This window comes from Ambystoma mexicanum, chromosome 12 (genome assembly GCF_040938575.1).
Source record: "Ambystoma mexicanum isolate Mex_15411 chromosome 12, UKY_AmexF1_1, whole genome shotgun sequence".
In the NCBI taxonomy this organism is placed as follows: Eukaryota; Metazoa; Chordata; class Amphibia; order Caudata; family Ambystomatidae; genus Ambystoma; species Ambystoma mexicanum.
Window position 1 is genome coordinate 205020805 of NC_090936.1, and position 25046 is coordinate 205045850.

The window sequence follows — 25046 nt, forward strand, 5'->3', positions numbered from 1 at the left end:
AACAGTTCAAAAACACTTGTTTTAAAAATATTAGATACTTCTGCAGCAGTTCACACAACACTTGCTTCAGTGATATTAAGTTGTGTGGATGATTCTGTATCAATTCACAAAAAACATATCAGTGGTTCTGTCACTTCTTCTATAAGACCTTTAACCAGATCACAGTACTTCAATGACTTCCACCTGGTCCACTTACCAGCCAGACCTACTACTACTACAAGGTCCTCTGCCCTGGTGTACTCTCCTGCTACGACAAAATAAACTATTAACTACAAGTACTTCTGTGGTAAAGGTTATCTTCCAACCAGAGTAAGAAACCTGAGGGTATTGTCACTCCTGCTCCCCTTGGATCCTCTATGCAGGTGGCAAGGGAAAGGCCTTCGCTTTTGGATACTCACCCTGGGGGTGGAGAAGCAAGGGAGGATCACCTGGGTGGAGGGTCCTCGAGGATTGGGAGTGGGAGGCCCTTGGGCGAGATATGGCATCCCGCGTTTCCCATTAACGATCAACTTAATCCTCCCCGACCTTCATGGGCCTTTATAAGCCAGTCCCCGCCCCCATTTTTCCACATGACATTTGACAGTACTGGGGCGAGGAAGAGGAGACGGAGTAATGAACACTATATCATTTCCCACTTTGGTACTGGGACGAGGAAGATGCCTGCAAAGAGTAGTGAAGGTCAGGCATGTCCTCTTAATTATGGTCAGGCAAATCCAATTGGGAATTCACACCTGCAACCTGTCAAAGGGTTGCAGGTGCATAAAGGGAGGCAACATGTGCAACAAACAAAGACAGGGAGACCTGTGGTAAGGAGAACAGCAGGAGACTCATTTTTGGAAGAGGAAACCATGGTGGGACCTGTGGAATAGCCAGGAAGCCAGCTTGAAGCCTATGACGCCTAATAAGCCCCAGACGTGCCAGGCCGTTAGGCTTATGCAATAGCAGGTGCCCCTGCAGCCGGAGCTACGGAAGCATTGAAGGGAGCGGGAGGCTGTCCACATCCAGTTGGAGGCAGCAGAGCAGACAGTCGGGCCATGCCAAGTCCCAAAATGCAAGGAGGGCTCATAGCAGTATGCCCGCCCACCCGCGAGGCTGGAAGAGAGAGAGAGAGAGAGAGAGACATCAAGAAACATCGCCAAAGACCGGGTAGTGTCAGGAGAGGCTCTCGGCAGCCAGGGGTATTACTAGCGGGCGGCAAAGGGATAATACATAACCAAGCTCATGGAAAACCAGCAATTAAAGACGCTTGATGCATACTGAATACCAAACCAAATGGAACTTAAAATTGTGCATATTGAATACTGAATCAACAGGGAACTTGAAGGTCGATTCCGGAATGCAGGCAGCAGAGGCAGCAGTATAATCCTGTAGCTCCTGGCCCCCTCCTGCTACTGATGATATTAGATTATGAACATCAAGAAAAAGATTGAAACTGCTGAAAACCCCATAGCAGAGATGGATGAAGTACCTAGTGCTCAGGATATTTATTCTTTGCTGCTCAAAGTGACCCATGAAAACCCCATACCAGAGATGGATGTAGTACCTAGTGCTCAGGATATTTATTCTTTGCTGCTCAAAGTGGCCCATGACTTGGGAAAAGTGGTCAAGGATGTGGGGGATGTCAAGACTTCACTGGATGATTTGTCTAAGACGGTTTCTCATTTGGATAGTAGGATTACTGTCTTGGAAAATGGATCTAAATCTATGTCCTCGGAAATTGCAGGGAGCTTCAGAGCCTACAACACTTTGAGAGAAGAAGTTCAAAAGGGTAAAGAAAAAGGACTGGATTTGGACTTGAGGATCAGGAATAAAAATGTAAGGCTTGTTGGAGTGGAAGAGAGTCCCAATGAAGATTTGCTGCAGCTGGTGCTGGATATACTGAAGCTTTGTTTTGGTGTTGACCAGATTATCCCAGGAGATGTGGACAATCTATAGAGTGGGAAAGAGAGCTGGTCCAAAAGGCGAGACAAATCTTGATTACCCTGATGAATACCAGAACAAAATAAGCTATTCTTGCTGCTGCAAGGATGAAGGGGAACACATATTTCAAGGGACGTCAAATATTTGTGTATCCTGACTATCCTAGAGAAACTTTATTGATAAGGAAGTCCTTTAAAGAAGCCAAAGATTTGGCAAGATTGGTGGGTGTCAAGGCTGTCCTAAATAGGGCAAACTTGCTTACTTTGGCATTACCTGATGGCGAGTAATCTACTTCTGACCCATGTGTGGCTTTGAGATGGCTAGAGCCATTGAGAGAGAAATGCACTTAATACTTGTTTCTTCAAGCACTACCTTTTTCGGATTTATTTGACTACATTTATTTTTTATTTTTTTCATATTGGATAAAATGGCACTGCCGAACATATACAGTTGGGGGTTTGGAACATCGGGATATTTTGAAAGGCTCACTTCATTTCAGCGTTATTCGTTTAGTGCTCCCTAACATGGCCTGAGGATTAGAGTAAAGAACCTTGTTGCGTGCCTCGAGCGTGCTCTACGAGCTTCAGGAAGTACCCGAGTGCGACCGTGCTGAGACTAGGATGTGCGTTTGTTTTAAAGGGTGGGCATCTTCCCCCGGCGCCCCCTGCCTATCCCACTTGCCCACATTGCCACTGAATCGGGAAAAGGAGCTGCTCCCGAGCTGCTCCCGAGCGCTTAAGTGCCACTCACTCATATTACGAGGGGCACCTCTTTCATCTGAGCACTCAAGAGAACCACTGCCCGCGGAGCAAACCTGGCATGGTGAGTAATTACGGCTTGCGACCACCATGGGATGGACCCAGAGTGTGCCCGGCAGGTATAATTGGTGCATTTCAGGCATACCCCCCCTCAGCCGCCCAACGCTGGAGGGCCTTCCATGCCACGGAAGAGCCCTGTGAACTATGGGATCGAACGGGTGTTGAGCTTTTGGCTCTGGGGCCTGAGCTACGAGCGTAATCAAGCGAAGAGCAGGGGGGGGGTATGATCATCTCGTCTGTGCCAATATGGTTTCGGTCTATTATGGCTTATACAAATGATGTCCCCGATAATGGAAGAATGCATCGTGATCGAGCGGTGAGCCACGGTGCTGCTGAGGAAGGTGTGTCCTTTATTTATAAACCCATTGTGACTATTCGTTTGACTGCCATTGATCATTGGGCAGCAAAATGGCATCTGGCTATGCCTCCAAATGCTGCGGACCTATTGCAAGTCGGTTTGGGAATTCGTTAATAACTAACAGGAGTGTGGAGGACTCGTATTGGAGGAATACTTTTATGATCTACCGTTCACTTCGCTTCGGGAAGTTGGGGAATTGTGCATGCAGTTTCCCAGGACTAACTAGCGTAGTGGATTTGTATATGCCTATTTGAATGTTGCCATTGCCACTGCCGCATATGTGTGTCTTTCTAAACCTGGGTCTCCTCTTGCTTTCCTGATGCATATGATGGCCAGGAATTATGGTCATTATCACCTATTGTGCAGAACTCAATTGTTATTTATTGCTTTGCTGTTGGGTTGGATACACGGAGCTTTTCATAAGAGTTATGTAATTGGGCCATGACAAATCGATGATGCCACTGAAAAATGGTTAATGGTTCTTTCAATGTGTGATATGTGTGTTAAATGATGGTGATAGTAATGTATTCTTACTTCATCTACGGGCTGGTAATGGATTTTATGGGGGAGGCACGAAATGGGGGTTGACCAGGGTTTATTGGCTCCATGATATGTATTGATTACATATGGATGGTAGGCATGTGGGCATTTGCGTTTTGACAGTGTGTACGCTCTAGTCTGTTTATTGTCCTAACTGCAATGTAACTATAATTGACCAGCCTTTCCTAATATTTTGCTGTGCGGTTGGATATGGGGAGGAAAGTGTTATATCTTCTGGTGGCCGGGCCCCTTTTCTTTTTTTTTTTTGGGTCTTAACATAGATTAGTGTTAGGTTTTAATAATTATAGTGGGCTAGGGATATTGCGATCATAAGTTTGGGGATTATATTTAAATATGCTTATCCGGGGTCTGGTAGATGGGGGCGTGAGTGGTTGATACTGAAATGTTGAGGTTGAATATTAACATGTTTTCTTTCTAGGTGATGTCCATTTCGTGTTAAATACTTGTTGATTTCATTTGGAAAAATGGAATCTTGGGGATATCTGTGGGTGTTGGTGACATGTTTAACAAATATTATATTATTTCTTATGGATGCACCTTTACATCAAAGCTGAATGTTTTTTCCATGTGAGTCCTCCTTTTGCATTGATTACATCATTCTAAGTGTTTAAAGTTGGGACCACATGTTGTGGTGCGGTTTATGCCACATCATGCAAAGGGGGAGAAAAATATTCCATGCCTTTTTGAGTGATACTTGGGTGTTTCTGTGATGTTTTGGATGTTTATGTTCATGCACCATCGGGATGCGTAATATGGAAAGTATCAAGACTACACGGTATTGCAACCCAATCCTAAAGAATAAGGTTTGCTGTTTGAGGGGTAGGAGAGGATTATTGTTGCTTGAGAGGGGCACAGCTCAATACAATTCGCTTGTTTCCATGAATGAGGTATTTGTTGATATGTTAAGAAAAGGGGCGTTGGTGGATGTCTGCCTGGTTGTTTTGAAGTGCCTTGCTAGGCATTAGATGTGGGGATGGGTAATACGCAATGCAGGTTGGTGGGGGTGTGAATTATGTAGTGGAATGACAGTCTAATTGAAGAGTGGATTACCTTTGAAGATATAGGGACATTAATATCCTGCATAATTTAATATGTTATTAATATGAGTGTCATAGTAGAATGGGAAGACTTTTGGTAGTGCTCGACAAACTGAAGAATTTTGGGGGTTTGTGCTTGGTGATATTGTTCATAGGCTTATAGGAGGGGTGTCCGGGACACTGGACTTTTTAGAATGTTATATCAAGTATATAGATTTTGTCTGTTGTTGCTGACTTGCTTCTATTTCAGAGGGTGGGTTGTTTTGTTCACATCTTGTGGTATCCTATGTAGATTATTTGATATAATAGAGGATACTGTAGTTGATGTGCTCGTAATTGATAGTAGACCAGAGAAAATGGCTAATGAATTACATGTGCTTACGTGGAATGTAAATGGATTAAACAATACAAAGAAAAGGCTCAGGATTATGAATCACATGAGAGAATAGAAGTGCGATGTTTGTTTCGTTCAAGAGACTCATTTACTTAAAGAGGAAATTGGTAGCCTAAGAAAAGGTTGGGTTGGAAGGATATATGGATCAAGTTTTTCATCTCGATCAAGAGGAGTGGCAATTTTAATCAGGAGGAATTGTCCTTTGAGGATTGTACGGGAAATGTCAGATAATGAGGGCAGGATGGTGGCTTTGCTGGGTAACATTCAAGGTTGTTTGGTGACGTTATGTAATATTTAATCCCCGTCAGTAGATGATGGTTCATTCTTTAGGCAAGTGGCGCAGACGCTTCAAGACTTGGGTTCAGATAACATCATTCTTGGTGGTGACTTTAACACTGTTTTGAATAAGGATTTGGATAGGAGTGTTGAACATGCTATACCAGATTGTTGGAGGTTGCAACATCCGCATGCTAGAGAGTACAGTTTTTACTCAGGTGCACATTCAGTTTATTCCAGATTAGACATGTTGTTGACAGCTGGTCTGATGACCAAGAATTTTAAGTCAAGCGAGATTGGCCCGATCTTATTGACGGATCATGCTCACGTGAGGATGAACATTGACTTGGGAAATACTGTTCGGAGAACGTACATGTGGAGAATGGATAATGCGTTTTTAAAGATGGAAAAAGAGGTGGATAAGCTGAAGGCAGAAATGGACTTTTTTGTTTCGGTAAATCATACTGGTGAAGTGCGGCCGGAAGTTGTCTGGGAAGCTTTAAAATGCACTATGAGGGGTTATCTGATTAATTTGACGTGCGGATTGAGAAAGAAAACTGCAAATAGACAGAAGGAACTTGAAATTCGGGTTGATGCTTTATCAAAGACAGTTATGGCTGACACATCTGACAGAGATACTATTTCTGAATTGAGGGTACTGAAAAAGGAATTTAATGGCATAATTGAGGAGAAGACAGAAAGAATATATTGTAACCTGAAATGTGATTATTTTGAAAAGGGTGAGAAGTGTGATAAATGGTTGGCGTATAGATTAAGAATGAGGGAGGCTGAAAGATCAATTGCATCTATTCAAGATAAGGATGGCCAAATCACTTTTATGCCGAAAGAAATTAACAATATTTTTCGGGATTATTACATGCATTTATATAAGAGTGAAATTGTTGCGCCTGTCGGGACTATTGACTTTCTGGACAGTGTGAATCTTGCTAGTGTTTCGGATTGTGACTCTCAGTTATTGGAGGAGGTTCTGACATTAGATGAGATTAAGATGGCTATCGGCAAACTAAATGTGGGGAAATTGCCGGGGCCTGATGGCTTCCCGGTAGAATTCTACAAGATATTGCCTGATTCAGCCCTGAATCTTCTTAAAGATATGTATGTGTCTTCTTTGGCTGAGGGTGTACTGCCGGCTTCGACTAGACACGCTATGATATCTGTCTTTCCGAAGAAGGGCAAGGATGAGACGCTTCCTGGAAGTTATCGACCGATTAGTCTGATTAACACAGACAACAAAATCTTGGCTAAGATCATGGCTAGTAGATTGGAAGGTCTACTACCGAGGTTAATCAATGAAAATCAGTCGGGTTTTGTAAAAGGGAGGGGTACCTCCAGCAATATCATGCGTTTATTTCACACACTTAATAAGGCATCGAATGAGACTGAAAAGATGGCTGCGTTTTCATTGGACGCGGAGAAGGCTTTCGATAGGGTGGAGTGGAACTACTTGTTCTTGGTGCTTGAGAAGTTGGGTTTTGGAGTGAATTTTATATCATGGATTAGGCTCTTGTATACGGAACCGACAGCAGATGTTAACACTAATGGGATTCGATCTGATCCATTTAGACTAGAGAGGGGGACGAGACAAGGCTGCCCGCTTTCACCTTTGTTATTTGTTCTGGCGATTGAACCTTTGGCGGATGCCATTCGTGCTCAACTGGATATAGTTGGTGTTTCATGTTGGGGTTTGTGTCAAAAAATATGGCTGTTTGCAGATGACATACTTTTGGTACTGCGGGACTTACATCTTTCATTACTGACATTGATGGGGGTCTTAACCTCATTTCAGGAGATTTCTGGTTATAGAGTGAATTGGGACAAATCTGAAGTGTTGCCGCTGGTTCCTGGGTGTAACAGAAAATACGTCACTGATCTAGGGTTTCGGTGGTGTCCGGATAGGATGTTGTATCTGGGGATTTGGATCACTCCGAAGATTTGTGACTTGGTAAGAGTGAACATGAATGTGATTACCGTGGCTTTTAAATTTGATTTAGAACGATGGGGGTTACTGAAGCTGTCGCTTTGGGGAAAGGTGAACGCATTAAAAATGATGTCAGCCCCTAAAATTAACTATATCTTTAGTATGATCCCTTTGAATGTTAATGTATCTTATTGGAAAGAATTGGATAGGCTTATACAAGGTTTCTAGTGGGACAATAAACCGGCAAGATTGAGTTTGTGGAAGCTGCAACTGCCTTTAGAGAAAGGCGGTTTAGGTGTACCAAACTTCAGGGCCTACCATCTGGCCTTCAGTTGTGCTTTTCTAGTGGATTACATGGAATTGAGTCCTAGTATATGGGCTGTGGCGGAGGCAAGTGCAAATGGTCCATTATCTCCTAGGGCATTGTTAACCTCTATATCGAAGGGAGTAAAGGATATATTGACTACATCATTGAGAGATTCCTGGAAGAATTTGAATGTCTTATTGGGTGTGGACGGGTACAGGGATCCGAGTGCGTCAATTTGGATGAATCTGTCTATTAAATTGAATGGCAAATCTTTTTTCTGGCCTGAATGGTTTTTGGGAGGTATCAAATGGATTGGAGATCTCTTCAATGATGGTGTGTGGAAATCTGCGAGGGAATTGCAAAGTGAGTTCAGTATTGACGGATTCAGATTATCGGATTACAGGAAATTGAAGTTAGCAGTTGGTATAATTGATTTTCAGAATGGTCTAAACCTGGAATTTCTTACGAGGAAATCATTGGTGAATGAGGGTGGTTTGGCGAGCCGGGTGTATAGGCAGATTGTTAATAATTATAAAAGCAATGATAGCCTAAGAATTGAATGGGGTCGGAGAATTGGAGCAGACATTACTGAGGAAAGTTGGATAAGGATGTGTGAGAATGTCAAATTGTGTTCCTTGGGACTGACTGAACGGGCAAGACAAATTAAGATATGGATTAGGGTGTACTGGACCCTGGAAAAATTGTGGAGGAGAGGCTTGAAGGATGGACCGGAATGTTGGGCATGTGTTCAGGAGGATGGTACTATGGAACATATGTTGTGGGATTGTGTGAAGGTCCGTGGGTTTTGGAATGATATCGGTGGTATCTATGAGAATATCTTGGATGTGACAATTCATTTTAATTTTGAGACGTAAATTCTGGGGTTCTTCAGAGGAGCTGCAATGGGTAAAAAGATTATCCTCAGAAATTGGAAGTCGATTGCTACATTAGACAAAGAGCTGTGGCTGACTGAAATGAGGAATTTGGCAGCTATGGAGGAACGAGGGTATAGAAAACAAGGCAAAATAGGTTTGTTTCTTAAGATTTGGGGAACATTTTTGGAACTGTGATGATCTGATCTTGTAGGTAACGAGATGTGAACATGGGGTTGGGTGGGTTTGGGTCCTGAATTTTTGTTGTTTATTTACTGTTTCTGTGACTTTGTATATAATGTTAATGTATTATGCGTTGGTGTATTCTTATTTGTATTGTAAATAAATTCTCAAAAAAAAAAAAACAGGGAATTTGAAATTAGGCATATTGAACATTTGCTACACAATGAACTGAATGAAAATTAAACATTGAGCACATTGAATATCTGGTAAACTACTGAGCTGAATGAAATCAAACAATTAAGCTTATGGAATATAAAACCAAGTGAGGCTCTAGGGGCAAAGCAGGTAATACAAGATAACCAAAGGGAAAGTGCCTATATAACAACAATTTATAAGAAAATACACCAGTGTGTGAGATTGCCAAAAAAGGTGGGAGAGAAGTAAGACCACCACAAAGTGAATTTTTTGAACAAGTGCAGTGCGACAATGTGAAAGACTGGCAAGAGGTGTGTGACATACTCTGGAAGAGCCAGTGGGTACCAAGGAGAAGCCAGAGAAGTGTAAACATTAAACATAAAGCAAATAGGCCACAAAGAGAGGGATCCTGGGTGCATGACATGTGGTGGGTGGACCGTGTGTTCTGACAACTGCGCCTAGACCAGTGAGCCCTGAACTGTGAAAACCAAAATACATTGTGGAGTCAAACCAAGAAGGGGCGCTGCTACTGAACGGATGAGGCAATCAAAGAATATGGTCAAGTTTACCTTAACTTGTGTTAAACCCTTTTGTTTGAACTATTGGAATAACTAACTGGCGGAGCTGAAGTCTTGGGGAAGGGAGGCCTGAGACATGAGGCCTTACATTTGTTGTATTGAGGGCAAAGCTTCAAGGCCATTCTCTTTGAACTATACTGCTTGAAACTTGGGGAAGGGACCCCCAAGGATTTTGTGGAACTGGGTTACCTCGAGTGGAAGAGAGGTTATTCTAAGACTTTTGTGGAACTTTCTTGAACGCGGGGAAGGGGAGCGGAGAGTTGGAAGCAGCTCAGAAATGTATGTTGAGCACCCTTTCTTTGATACCCTACACTATGCTTAGCTTTAGTTGTGAGGGCAAGCATAGGGTTTTGACGCAGACAGACTTAAGTTGAACTCATTGACCTTCCTTAGTTGTATTCAGGTAGGGAAATCCTGCCTTAGCATAGGGCAAGTAAGGCCTTCTACCATCCTGACATTGGACTTTAATAAAGTACTCAGTTTTGAATCTCGAGTCTGCTGTGTGTGTGTCGTACTTGAAAACAAGAAACACTTTGGTGAAGTTTGTTACAAATTTGTGATTGCCGCACACAATGCAGGTTATGCTCCACTCCTCCTGAATACCTTATATCAGGAGGACAGCCCTCCTGCCACTCGTTTCCCAACTTCCACATTAACCAAATGCTGACAATGGTTCTGTCTCACTCTCACAATTCTTTGGCTTTGGCAATGTGGGGTTAAGCCAGTACCTCTTATGACCTCCATTACATATGGGCAATATGCTTTACAAACACTTGAATTCTTAACTGCCCTCTCTTGGCTTTGGCAATGTTGTTATTCATAACTTGCCTTGGTAGAATCCTCTTTTGGAGTTGGGCTTTTTTTTAATCAGATTTGTTTGCAATAGAATAATTAGCCTGCTTTAGATCAGTTTGATATTCAAAACATTTTTTATTTTTCCACTTCACTCTGTTCCTATTGTTTCTGAGCTTAAGGCCCCTGGAATTGCCAGGCGGGCCGTTACGCAGCGCTGCAGTGCCATAATTGTGAGACAGGCATGGTACCAATAGAGGGACAGACTCAAAAGTGTCTGTTTGAAAACCTTTAATGAAGAACATAGTGGGGTTGGTGCAATGCCTAACTGGACCTAAGGGGATTGCTCCCTCAACTGATGTTTCTAAGGGCCATCGATGTCTAAGTCCAAGACCAAAATCCATCTGTGTCACAACCTATGCTTGCCCTCCCTCTTAGATAAAATGTCTTCAGGGATCTTCGTGAAGGAAAATTGTTGGCTCAAAAGAAAAAGTAAACCAGGAATGGTTTCAGGCAGTCTTACCCGCAGGTGCAGTTCTGCCAGTTTGAAAAAAATAGTTTAACTTCAAAGAGTTGTCCTCAGAACATTCCACATAGGGACCTTGCAGCACGTGGTCTCTCATTTGGGTTTCCCTTACCCAAGCTTCAATCTTTCCAGTTCCTTTTTTAGGCCTCTCACGGTTCCCTTCCCGAAATTTAGGCCTTTCCTTCAGAGTTCAAAAGATCTTTGTCGGCCTCTCTGGGCTCCCAGCAAAAAGCCTGGCGTTTTCGAAAGTCTCAGACACTGCCCCATGAAAGGAATTTATGTTGAAAGGTACATCCTGACAAGTGTTTGAGAGCAGAACGGCCTAAGCTTGGGGAAGGCCCTCTCATTACACTTTGTATTTCTCTTTTGACACCTTTTTCTTCTGGTACCTTTTCCACTCTGCTCTAATTCCTCTTCCACCTTTCTTTTACTTTTCCTTGTGAAACCCAACACCTTCTTTCACTATTTCTGCTTTACTTGTGCACACGTGCACCTTCTTTCGCATTCCACTTTGCTTGTGCACACTTGTATCCTTTGCCTGGCTTTTGGGTCTCTTGCACCCTCCCTTTGCTTTCTCTCGCTTTAATTCCACTCTTTTGGATCGCTCGTATCCATTCTTTGCATTCTCTTGCTTTAATTTCACTCTTTTACTCTTTCGGGTCGCTCGCACCGTCTCTTTGCTTTTGGGTCACTTGGACCCTCTCTTTGCTTTCATTCTCACTTTCTGTCAGCTTTCGGCTTACCATGCCGCTTGCATCTTTATCGCTTCTATGCCCGCTCTAGCCAGCCACACACTACTGAGTTTATCTCTCTCTTTATGTGAAACTCACCCAAGTAGCGCAGCGCTGGCAAGGGGGTCATCGGGTTGTGTGGTTCGAGGTCAGGGTCTCACCACCTGCCCCTCATGCCCTCCTGGGTCTGGCACACATCCCTGGGGAACGAGCAATGGCCTGGACAGAGCCAACAAATTAGCAACTTGCCTCACTCCGCCTCCATTTATTTATTTGTTTGCTTGAAAGGCGCATGTACAGCAAGTAAATTACAGTTTCAAAGCGCTCACAGGGGGGAAGGGGAGGGAAAAAGGGAGTGAAACACATTACAAAACACAATATTTAATAAAAATGAGGAAGGAAGAACCTACTATGCCTTGTGAGTATTCAGAACATGCAAGTGCAGCAAGGAAGGGTGTCCAGTCAAAGGCTCGAATGAAAAAGGGTTGAATACAATACGTTTGACTCAAAAGGATCGAACAAAAAGGATCAAATGCCTTTTTTTAAATGTATTTTTTTTGGGGCTTGGTATAGGTAAAAATGTGGTTTTGGGGGGCACCCCAAAAAAAAAAAAAAAAAGCATTCGATTTTTTGGTTTTCGGTCCTTTTGATTAGAAACAATTGTATTTTGAATCTTTTCATTCCACCCTATCACCTACAACCGCAAGGAAGAGGGCAGGGGCGTAAGTGCTGGGGAATCTGAGCTCATGGGTGAGCCACAGATGAGTTATTTGGTTGTTGAGTCCTACATGGCCTGGGGCAACGTTAAGAGTATGTGCAAACCTTCAGGGCAGAGGGTGTGCCAAGGCAAGTGCTGAGAGGGTGGACAAGAGCTGGGCCGATTGGGTGTGGGAGGTCAGGGGCCCGAGGATACATAAGGGACCCGAACACCAATCACAGCAACTGTGGGATTAGCAGAGAAGAGAAGGATGAGCTAAACAGGAAAGTCTTGAGGAGCTTCCGGAATTGAAGAAAGTCCTGCTCAAGGGGCATAGGCAGTGGGAGGCTGTTCCAGAGGAGGGAGCCAGCTGAGGAAAGCGATCAACCACCTACCCTCTGTTAAACAAAACACTTTACACACAAAGTGTTGGTGCAAGAGGAACATAGTGTGATCCCCAGGCCCAGACAGCAGAGGGATTTGAATTTAATCTGTGCAGCAACCAGGAGCCAATGAAGACTTTTTAGGGCAGAAGACATGCAGTCCCTCGGCTTAAGTCCAAGGATAAGTCTTGTTGCCCTATTCTGGATTAGCTGGAGGGGTCGCAGAGTGGAAGAAGGTAGAATGAGGAGGAAGCTATTGCAATAGTCAAGTTTAAAGAGAACCGGGGCTCGGTAACATTGACAAAGTGTGAAAAGGGAGAATTCCTTTGAGAAGAAAGAACTGCAAGTGGGACTTCTTGGCAACGTCTTGAGTGTGAGGGAGGAAGGAGAGAGGAGTCGAAGATGACTCCAAAGTTTCTGCCTTCAAAACAAGGAGCAGGCGGAGAGCCCAAGCAAGAAGGCCAGAGTGTCAGGAAGAAGGAGGGAGCAGGGGTCCTGATGGGAAGGGCCTCAGTTGTACAGGTGTTGAGGCAGAGATCGTGGACCCTCCAGCCACACAGGGTCAGCGTCCCGGCATCCCGCTCTCCTCAAGACTTTCCTGGCTTCTCTTGCTGCAGCTTCCACGTTCCAACCAGCAACCCCGTCTCGCTCTCTGCTTCTGGCAGAACCACACCTTTTATAATGTAGGGGAGAGTCAAGTGTTCACAGTTGTAGTGAATTGCCTGACTAGAAGTGGGACATTCGAACGGTGTTATGTAGTAGGCGTCTCTTTGTATCCCCATGCAGTTCCTATGGGTAATCTTCATTGCTCTCGGTCGCCTCTTCCTTGTCCCAGTATATGTTAGAAATGGGGAGGGGAGATGCAATGGGAAATATCCCATAAAAGCTGAGGCAGAGGATTTAAAGGTATATTGAAAAAAGGGGGAATACCATGTCTCGCCCTTGGGTGGTTTTCTCCTCCCAATCCCCCGTGACCCTCCACTCAGGTGATCCTCCCTCCCTTGTCCACCCCCAGGATTGAATAGAGCATCCCGGGGAAGTAGGTGGGAGAACACGTCAGGTTTATCACACACCCTTCCCCTATGCGGTTTGGACTGTATACCTTCAATCTACATTCCCTTGCTCTCGGCCCTTTCAATGTTCCACTGAGAAGTAATAAGGTTGCAAGTGCAAGAACCACTGCATAACTCTTAACCAAGACTCTTTCCTTTGACTGATCCACGTTAGGGGGGAGTGGTTGGTGATCAGACTAAATATGCTGCCCAACAAGTAGTACTTAAGATGTAAAATGGCCCACTTTATTGCTAATGGTTCCAATTCAATCACCAAATAATCTTTCTCTCGGGTAAAACATTTAGGGTGGCATAAAGAATGGGATGTTCCAGTCCATCATGAGATAGTACTGCACCTAACCCAGTCAAAGCAGAATCTGTTTGCAATATAAAGTCTTTTGAAAAATCTGCTATCTTAAAATTAGGGCTTGGACATAAGGTTTGTTTGAGGACCTGATAACATATTTCATCCTAAATTTCTGGTGCTCTGCGTTTCATAATTTGTCGGTCAACCTGGCAGTTTTACTAGAAAAGTTAGGTGCGAATTGGCAATAATATCCGAATAACCCTAGGAAAGATTTCAAATCCTTTTTGGTCTTGGGTGGGGGTGACTCTAAAATAGCTCTAACCTTCTGCTCTTGAGGTTGAATGCTGTAATTTCCGACAAATTAAAACAGATACTTAACGGCAGGTTGGGCCAATTTGCATTTCTCAGGGTTGACCGTGAACCCTGCCTTTCTTAAGGCTCCGACTACAGTACACAGATGGTACAGATGATCCTGCTAGGTTCGACTGTGAATTACTATGTCGTCGATGTATGCCCTGCAAAATTCCGAATAAGGTTGGAGAATCTTATCCATCAACTTTTGGAAGCTCGCTGGGGCATCATGTAACCCAAAGGGTAAGACTTTAAACTGATATAGACCTATCGGGGTGGCAAAAGCATTTTTTTTCTTTATCTGGTCCATACAGTGGGACTTGCCAATAACCTTTGATCAAATCTAGGGTGGATAAGACTGCACTACCCAATTTATCAATAAGATTGCCAATACAAGGCTCTGGGTTGGCATCGAAGGCTGAGATGTTATTCACCTTGCGGAAGTCTATGCAGAACCTCCAAAGTTTGTCAGGTTTTTCTACTAGAACAATGGAAGAGGACCAGAGACTGGTAGACGGTTCAATTATGTTGGCCTAGAGCATTTTGCTCTACCTCTTGGATAACAATAAATGTACTGGCCTCTGGCAGTCGATATGGTTTGAGATGTACAACCTCGCGTGCAGGGGTGCAGATATAATGGTATATTCCTTTCACCGTACCAAGCTCTTCACAGAAAACATCTGGGAATTGATCTGTCAGAGGGAATTAAGAGGTTATTATTCACCTCCTCGGTTATCAAACAAGACAATACTGTGACATTAAGTTCAGAGATATTTTCCTTCCACTCCTTCAACATGTTTACATTGTAGACTTGCGTCTTCTGGCTGCGGTCTGGTTGGGAGATTTTATAATTACAAGCACCTGTCTTTTCCACCACCTCATATAGCCCATGCCATTTGAAAATAAGTTTGTTATATAAGGTAGGGCAAAGAACAAGGACTTTTTGCCTTCTGGAAAATGACCCAAAGGGGACCTTTTTGTCATAAGAGGTCTTTTGTTGACTTTGGGCTCCACCAAGGTGGTCTTGTACCAGCGATCGGACAGCTGCCATATGTTCCTTTAACCTGGTGGCAGTCTGGGAGAGTGGTATTGGAGCTTCCTCCCATGTTTCTCAGAGCATATGCAGAACATTTCTGGCTTCTCACCGTAAAGTAGTTCAAAGGGTGAGAAACCAGTGGATGATTGAGGAATTCTTCTTATGGCAAAGAAGGCCCACAGAATCATCTGATCCCAGTTAGTTCCGTCTTGATCAACTAACTTCCTAAGGATGGTCTGAAGGGTCTTGTTAAACCATTCAACTAATCTGTCCGTTTGGGGATAGTACACAGACGCCCTTAACCGAATTATGTGAATTTGCTCTTTTACCACCCCCATGAGTTTACTCAAATGTTGTATCATGGTCGGAGAGAAGAAGGGAAGTAAATGCTTTAGTATCTGCTGGGTGGTATTATTGAGCAGAGGAAATGCCTCAGGGTATCGGGTGGCATAGTAAAGCATCACTAGCACAAATGTATTGCACAACTTTGATTTTTCCAGAGGTCCAACAATATCCATCCCGATCCTCTAAAATAGTACATAGATAATGGGTAATGGATTTGAGGGGGCAGGAGGTGGTAAGTGGGTGCTGGTACGCCGACATATTTCCGAGTCTCACCCTTGGGTGTTCTCCTCCCAATCCCCTGTGACCCTCCACTGAGGTGATCCTCCCTCGCCTGTCCACCCTCAGGGTCGGGATCCAACAGCAATGGCCCTTCCCTGGCCACCTGAATAGAGGATACTGGGGAAGTAGGTGGGAGAACACTGTTCGGTTTCTCACACAAACTACTAGTGAACACACCAGGTCTGGAGTGCATGTACGTTCTCCTCGCTGCCTCCAAAGCCGTCAATCCCAACACTTCCCGCTGCACAACCTCTGCAATCAAGGTCTCTGGCAGAAGTGTTTCTTCCTGGGCTGGCATCCGTTCGGCAAATGACGGTGGTCCCAGCATCTCTGCTCTCCTCTAACTTCTGCAGCTACGTAGAGGAAGCACAACTACTCCACGTCCTGCTACTGCTCGTCTCTTTGGCCTGCACCTGAGGGGGCCTTTTATGCCTCCCAGTCTCCCTCAGGTGTGGGTCATTACAACTAATAGGTTGCAACTTGCAGTCTTGTATATCTGCAGCCCTCTTCTTTGTCTCAGTACTTTGGGAACTGTAAACATCAGCTTTTCTAATGGCATCATCAACACCAAATTCATTAATTTCCTTATTTACATTTCCCAAAGGAGTATTATAAAGATTCAATGAAGGATTTGGCTTTACAGACGAATGATGGATTTCTGGGTCTAAATTGTTCATATTAAAAAGACTCATCTTTATTATTTCCCTGGGGTTCACAGGAGCTTTCATCTCTATGAATGTGAAAGGCTTAAAATAGGGTTTTCGCACTCCCAATACATAACTTGTTATGATCGTTTTCACCCACATTCAGATAGTTAGCTTGGGAAAATAAAAGCTCTCTCTGACAAAAAGCCATACATATTGCGGCATCAGTGATATTTCCTTCCTTGTGGAAGACAAATACTGCGTCTTACCCAACAGAGTCCTCCTGTTCCCCTGGGGCCCTTCTCCTCCCAAGTGATCCTCCCAGCTAAGACCACCCCCAAGGTAGGAAGAGTCTGCCTTTCCCTGGCCACCATGGAGGAGTCTTTAGGCAGGGTCTTTGTGAGGACTCCGTAGAATTCATCACAGCTACTTTGTGGGAAATGGACTAATTAAACCTCAAGCTGAAAAAGTCAAAGTGATGCCACAAACACCTGTACCTAAAACCAAGAGAGACCTTTAAGTCGTTTTAAGATTGATAGGCTATTACCAGCATTTTTTACCCAATTATTCCACGTTCGCCACCAATCTGGGGAAAAGTAGATCAATGCAGCTTTGAAGGTTTAAAACAACTACTATGCCAAGAACCTGTCTTGAAGATGCATGACATCAATTGTGGTGTCATCCTTCAGCACTGTTGTCAAAAGACCATGACAGCATGGAACACCCTGTCTTGTATACAGGACGGAAGTTGTTCCCTAGAGAACAATCATATTCCACAGTTGAGCTGGAAGCCTTAACCATGAAAAGGGTACTCTTTAACCTGGATTAATAGCTAACAGGAAGAAGATTCCAGCTCGTGACAGACCACTCCCCTCTGACCTGGATGAGTCTAAGGAAAGCTTTCAATGCCCGAGTCATGAGATGGTTTTTAGATCTTCAAACCTTTTGTTTCTCGGTAGAAGATCAAAAAAGGAAAGAAAAAGGTAATGTCAACTTTTTGAGCCATTTCCCACTTCCCAATGAAGTGGGAGGCTCTCATTTAACGGGAGGGGTATGTGATGAATCTGGACCAATCGTCCCTTCTCCCTTAGGGCAGCCACTCCAGAACTACCGGTCCAGAGTAAACTATCTGCCTACATGGGAATAGGAAACCGGTTATCCCTATTATGAATTCATCAAATAGGGATAATTCTTCAATTGGTTTGGCTTCAGATAATGCTGGATCACGCCTGAACTCCACAGTCAAAGAGCAACGACACACCCCTTGTGTGTGATGACGTACATAAAACCACAAAGAACTTGGAATAGAGAATCCTTCGTGGAGGCAAGCTTCTGACGGGAAGGCGTCTTGGAGGGGCGGAGCCACACTAGACTGCAGAGCCAGCTGTACCGTGGAGATTGAACGAGACGCTCGCAAGAAACTGGGACAGTAAAGCAACCATCTTGACTGGTGGTACGGCCACATGGAAGCTGTGGTGGTCCTGAGGCTCGTTAACGAATGGCTGAGACAAGATTGCAGCAGAGAGACACGATCCCCGAGCTCTGCACGAAAAGTGCAGTAGCTGCCGAGCAGCGTAAGGGAGGCAAACGCTCCTGGAGAGGTAACGCCATTGAGAGGGGAGAACAGTGATAATGAAGGCTGGGAAAGGCACAAGGGTTACAGGAGCCAGATAAATGCAAATAGAGATAGCACAAGCCTATAAGAGGGACACAAACGGCGGAGATCGAGAGGGAAAGGGAGAGGGAGAGGAAGGTAACAAAACAAAAAACCCTGGGGCACCAAACCACAAGTTTGTAAAGCACCAAGTAGGAAATTGTGGTATCGTATTAAGTAAACCTTTTCTTCCTTTGAAGAGGGAACCGTGTGGAATTAAGAATTTGCACACAAAACCTGAAGAGCGATTTAGAACTGAATTGACTATATTGCAAAGAATTGATGAACATTTAAAGGGGACTGGAGAAAGAGATCCAAGTGATTGTGTTGAGCAGAAGCCAAAGACAAAGACTAATTGCTCCGGCCTCCTTTTTTTTGTTATATTTTTCTTAAGTAGTAGGGACTAGTCAGCTAATAGGACTCAGGACTATTTCTTTTGGGCTTTGACAAGCACCCTTACGTTTGGGTTTGTTAGGTAGGGAACGTCCCTCATAGCAGTAGGGTTAGATAGGAGTTTTCTTTTTATTTAAAGAAACATCCTTAAACCATGGCACACCTTAATCTGAGTCTTTCTGGTGCGCCACAGGGCAAATAGACTAGTTAACACTGGCAATATGATTGGGGGAATTTACCTCTCTAGTGCTTTTACTTAAATTTTCTTTTACTTTAATTTTTAGCTTTTGTAAGGTGCGCTTATCATGGTTAAGATTGAATATTTATGGCAAGGAAGCAACCAAAAGGAATAACGAGTGTGAGAAAGCCTGGGAAAAGAGTAATGTCTTCAGTTTGCGTTGAAACTGGTAGCAGTCAGTGATGTCAGAAAGGTGTTGATAAAGGGAGTTCCAGAGATGAAGGCCTCGGACCAAAAACCTCTGAACTTCCGTTATTGTAGATTTGTAAGAGGAGCGTGGCAAAATCTTATTAGAGCAGTGCATGAGTCTGTCAGGCACACGGGAGGTAATCAAGTTGGCTAGATTGTCTGGATTGCTGTCATGCAGAGCTTTGTGAAAAAGAACCAGACACGCATTTACATCTCTCTCTCTCTCTCTCTCTCTCTCTCTCTGACGGTGGGCCAGTGTAGTGACTTGATCTTGGCAGTTGACATTGGACATTAGTCTAGATGCTAAGTTCTGAAGAATTTTCAGTTTACAAATTAAAGTGGAGTTATTTCCTCCTAATTAGGAATAGTAGTCCAATTTCAGAGTAGCATAAACTTTGGAAACTGTCAGATTTGCAAGACAGAGAAAAGGTATTATGTTGGGGAGTCATTTCAGAGTGTAGTACCCAGAAGGAAAGGGTGGTATTAATATGGACCGTGAAGGAAAAACAAGTGTGCAGGATCCACCAGAGGCTTTTAGCCATTGTGGATTTAAAGACATTAGGGTCATTATAAGTTTGGTGGTGCGGTAACAGTGCTTGTAAAAGTGACAGTAATTCTGTGACCAGCCCGTTTCCCGCCCCGCCAAACTACACCTTTGCCGGTGGGGGTTAACTGATTTAAAATCAGGCCCCCGCCAGCAAAAAACAGCCGGTATTTCGGGGACTGGTATTACCGGTGAAGGAAATGCCAGCAATCTCTTCCAAGGAGTCTTATGGGACTCCATGGAATGGGGATTTAACACCTTTTCCGCCACCTGTAATATCCCAGTAATACCGGGAAATCAGGTAGAGGAAACGGTAGGTCAGTTTTGCGGTACCCCGCCGGAATTACCGGTAGGATACCGGCAAACTTATAATGAGGGCCATTGTGATCACAGTGGGAAAGGTTTTGGCAGAAGCATAGAATAGAAAGAGCTTTAGCTAATACAATTGTGAAGAACTATTTTGGATTAATTCAGGATTCAGATCATGAGGTTTAGACGGGGATGCAATTTCATGGGATGCCAATGTATAGTTCAGTGGTATCTGTGACAAAGGATATTGGTTTGGGTGACAGGCCTGCAGTAACCGTGAGTGACGAGCTCCACCATACAATCCTTTATGTAGGGCTCAGAGAAGGTACACTGAGGATTCACCTAGACTCTACAGTCGCTCACCAGCCTAGGTTATACCCAATATAATGAGGAAACCAGAATCACAGACCCTTAGTTTGTAGAACTCAATTTCTTCCAACTAGGAACTGTAAAGCTTATCTTAGCGTGAATCTAATATCACCTATGTTGAGTGTAGAAAGGATGCAGTGTTTTAGTTGAAAAATGTGGTAAAATTGGGCAGGTTTAATGTTACCTAAAAATCAACAAAAGCAACTTCCTTTGCCATTACAGGTCAGCAGCTGCTTCTAGGTTCATTCCTTCTTGGAGGTGGAGCATTATGTGAAAAACCTGAGGTGTTTCTACCAGGCTATTCCCGGGCATCCTTTGTTCAGGTGGCCAGCTGAGGGCCATCGCTCTTGGATCCCAAACCTGTGGGCAGACAAGCGAGCGAGGATCACCTGGGCAGGGGGTCATTGGGGACTATGGGAGACACGCCCCTCGGACGAGACATGGTGTTCCTCCCGTTCCGATACACTCCTACCCGACATGCCCTCAGTTATCCTGGGATATTGTCAACAGAGTCTCATCATACCCCTGTACCTTTCTGTAAGGAAAAGACGAAACCATCAGGGAAAACAAAGACCATCCCTAAATTCCAACATAGTTTTTACCCCTCTTTCCTCGAAACCCACTTTTCAACATCCCTACATTCAAACCCCTTTTCCTGACAAAAATCTACAACATCTTTATCCTTTTTTTGTAGTACACCACAATTCCCATAATCCCATTCCACTATTGAAATACCCAAGGACTGAGACGAAGAAGAGAAGGAGTAGGAGTATAAGGATTACCAAGGGAAAACCCCTCAGGAAACCGAAAACATACTATCACGCCTTGACAGTAGGCCGTCCCACTAATGGAGTCAGGCAAGGTCAGGCAGACCCAACCTTGACCCAACAACTGCAGCCTGTTAACATCTTCCCGGTGTATAAAGGAAGGCTGCTGAGCAAAAAGGGACAGTTGCTCTTGGGACACCAGGAGGGAGACTGCATGGCTGAGTCCGGCAGAGGATCCCTAGCTGAAGCCCAAGCACTGGGAGAAAGCAGTGGATCAGACCCAGAGCAAGAGCTCCTGGGCAAGGTCTGCTAGGCAGAGAAGGTGGAGGTGAAGGTGGAGAGTGAAGGCTTCCAAACCCTTCCCCTCTACATTGAACTGTGTGTGTTCTACTGCCACAGGTGCCTGGAGGCTGCCCAGTTCCCTCCCATGTGAACGACAGAGTTGGGGAGGAGCAAGCCCGGCACTGAAGGCCCTGGCCTAAGGCAAAGACAAAGCTTAATAGAAGGAGGGTGAAGACAACCAGTGAGTTCTCGTGTACAATGAGAGAGAGCCCGGTTTGTGACATTCAAAGCAATTATTATAACACGTGACTGTTGCATTGTGGAACTTGTAGTTCTCAGAAGCAGCGACATAGAAAGAATCCAGTGTATAAAATGTTGTGAAGCAACAGAGTGGTCCGGCGAAGATTAAGTAGTCTTATCTAAAGTCTCTGATAAATGTGAAGGTAGACTCCAAGCGAAAGGGGAGTTGTGATGGAAGGTGTCCAAAGTGAATTGTTGAAACCAAGACATGCATGTGCCTTACTGAGAGAAGCCTGTGTAAAACTACCCTGCTGATGAGCGATTAAACTTTGAAGCCAAAATATATGAAACCTTTGACAGAGTGGTCCGGCACCGCGTACATGCTCATTCGAAAGTCTCTGTAAGGTATCGAACTGAGAGTTGAGAAAGATGAAATTGTGGCAAAGAACTGTACATCGAAGTGGTCCTGCCACGGGTCAAGCAAAATCCTGGGCATAATTGAAAGTCTTCAATGTTGATACTGCCAAGCAGATTGGTCTGAGCCGAACGAGGGAGATCAATTGAAAGCTTTTGGGATAAAGCAAGTTTGTGTTAAAGTGTATTAAATTGGTCCAAGCCCGGCTGAGGGAGACTGATTGAACATTGCGTTAAAACGGATCTGAGCCCGACTGAGGGGTATACGAAGTGAACAGTGAATCACACGAGAAATTGGACCCATAAAAATCCTACGAAATTTGTATTAAAGGGGATCAGAGCCTGGCTGAGGGGGATCCGAGGTGAATGGTAAATCACCTGAGAAATTGAGTACATGTGAAATTCTGAGAGGAAAATAACGTATTGTTTGTTTGTCGCATCAAGCCCTCTGAAAGAAGAGACTTTGAAAGGCAAAAAGACTTGGGCACAGAAGACACTGATGCTAATGTTTTAACTGCACCCTAGTGCTATAGAAGCCAGAGACTGTACTAAGCTCGAGTGTGCAGCCTTGTCCCGTGCAGAAAACGTGGGGAAGGGAGGCCAACGGCTTGAATATCCTGACATACCATTTCTTGAACACTTTTCTTTTTCATAACATTGTTTCCAACCGTATTTGTATGTAGAGGTATGGATTGGCAATAGTTTTTTTTTTTTTTTAAGAATAGGCCCTTTTGTTTTGACAAGACACCACAAGGACTGCGTTATTATTTGATGGTTGTAGCTTCCTCCCATCTTTAGATTTAGGATTACATAGGCATTCTTCAAAACCTTTTCAAATGAAGTTCAATAAACACCCTTGAACTGTGATCACTTGTGTCTGTCGTCTTACTATTGCTACCATGGGTTCCTTAGAATAAGTAACGACAACTCTTCCCTTTGACCACTGATCGATCAAAAAGGCAAATGGGCAGATCCAAGAATGAATCTCCACAGAGATAAAGGTGGTGTTCCGTCAAACTGGATGTCTTGGAGACTTTAATTTTGTAGTGCAGTCTCGATGGTGCAGAGGTGTCACGTAGCAAGCATCGGCGATGTTCGGCAGGTCCACCAGGATGTGCATGCTGCATCGTACTGAAGTGTCATGTGGAGCATTGCAGATGCTAGGGACATCCACTAGAGTATGTAGACCAGTAGTACACAGATGAGAATACAAATAAATATGGAAGGCATTGGGAGAAACACTGGACCTAACAAAAACAAGCAAGCCTTGAAACAGAAAAAGGGGACATCAGTTAAGGACTAGAACCAAGTCAAGAGGAACCCTAAAGGGAACCTACAGAATTTCTGACCAGACCTGAAACAATGTTATGCGATAACGAGTACTGCTCAGCCTATTTTAATTTCCCTCTACTTGTATGTCATATCGAGAAGGGAACCGATATCTGCCAGCAATCGTGGATCCCTATGTACTACTTACTCTGCAACCAATATCTTGGAATGGAACACTGCATCTTGGGGGAAGAGCATCCAAGCAAATGTCAGACCCCAAGCTCTGCACCCCAAGCCCAAAGAATACAGCAACATAGTCCCTGCACTGCAGACACAGACCTGCATTCCACCACCACACAACAAGCAACACAGATGAGCCTAAACACATGCTAGAAGCTTGGAGATGTAACTGGAAAGAAGCATGTGAACAGAGAAGGATCATCTGACGCACACATAAGACATTTATGATATAAACCTACTGCACAACATACTGAAAAAGTGGGCACGTCAATGCATGCCTGGTATCTAAATGTTTCAATGGTGAGAATGGAGGTATAAAAATGATGATTTATGAAATAAAAGCTGCACTCACCAGGAAATATATTAGACTGATTGCGTTCAATATTTTGGGATGCATCTTCTTCTGCACTACTTTTGTCTTTTGATTCTGTAGTGAAGAGAATTTAGCATGAGAATGCACACTTAATATATTAATCCATTTGGATACAAGAATTAGTTCATTTTACCGAACTCGGATGGAAGATAAAAGAAATCCTTACATCAAACAAATGTAAGTATAATAACATGACCAATTATGTTACATTTAAAAGACATCAGGTAAAGCATTTACAATATTTTTTTCTTCAAAATTCATTGGAGAGAGAACTAATACCACTTTACATTGTAATTACATCTTTGTGTTTTCAAAACGTTTTCCAAAAGTGGAATATAGAATCCGATATTAAAAGAGCACTGCTGAGTTCATCCTGTGTGTCAATTTTGTTGCTTGATCTTCACACAACCCTTGATGGTCTCCAGATTCAATCAATCAATCAATCAATCAATCAGATATTTATAGAGAGCACTGTCCCCAGAGATATTATGGCACTGTCTAGATGTGAAGGTGAAGAAAACACTAAGCAGACAGGTGGGTTTTTAAGCTGCATTTAAACAGCCCAAACTCTTAGATACAACAAAGCACTCTACGTAGATAATTCCAGAGTTTTGTGGCAGCAATGGAAAAAGCTATACCTCCAACCCGTTCACGACGGGAAAGATTCACCATTGCTTACTCACCTGTGTTCACCTGCTTCTTTGCAAAGACTTTAATTAATGTACTGTTTTTCACACCACTACCTATGAGTTGCACGCACTCATTGCCCTTTCTGTGAATACACATGCAGATATCCTACTCCTGCACCTCTCTCTCCAGTATTTCTAAAACTGTGTTAACTATTTTCCCTGTGAGCGTAAATGCCTCTATTATTTTATTTCCTCACATATGTATTTACATGCTTCATCCTCTCCTCTATGGGCTTGCGGAAATAAAACTATACACCATTATAGTAGCCAGTCTCTGGACTGTTGGTGAGCGAGTTAGACCAGTTACGGCAATATCAGGAAAACAATGAGTGCACAAAAACATTCACTAATGTATTGTGACTAAGTCCCCTTGGGGACCTTTAGTGGAGTGGTCCAAAAGGCAGCCCCGGGGTATTGGATGCTGGACCTGGAGAAGGTGTATGAAGGGTCCTCAGCCACCTCAAATGGGTTCCTTTGAGTCCCTTAAAATGCCCC

At 43.8% G+C, this 25046-nt stretch overlaps 1 protein-coding gene across 3 annotated transcripts in view; it reads right to left on the reverse strand.

Moving 5' to 3' along the window:
- The window catches only part of FERRY3 (FERRY endosomal RAB5 effector complex subunit 3), an 845039-nt gene that overhangs the window by 364355 nt on the left and 455638 nt on the right, over nucleotides 1-25046 (reverse strand). For all 3 annotated transcript variants that reach the window (XM_069628304.1, XM_069628305.1, XM_069628306.1), the window contains one exon: nucleotides 23842-23916. In XM_069628304.1, the coding sequence (XP_069484405.1) occupies nucleotides 23842-23916 (75 nt within the window). The remainder of the gene's footprint in view (nucleotides 1-23841; nucleotides 23917-25046) is intronic.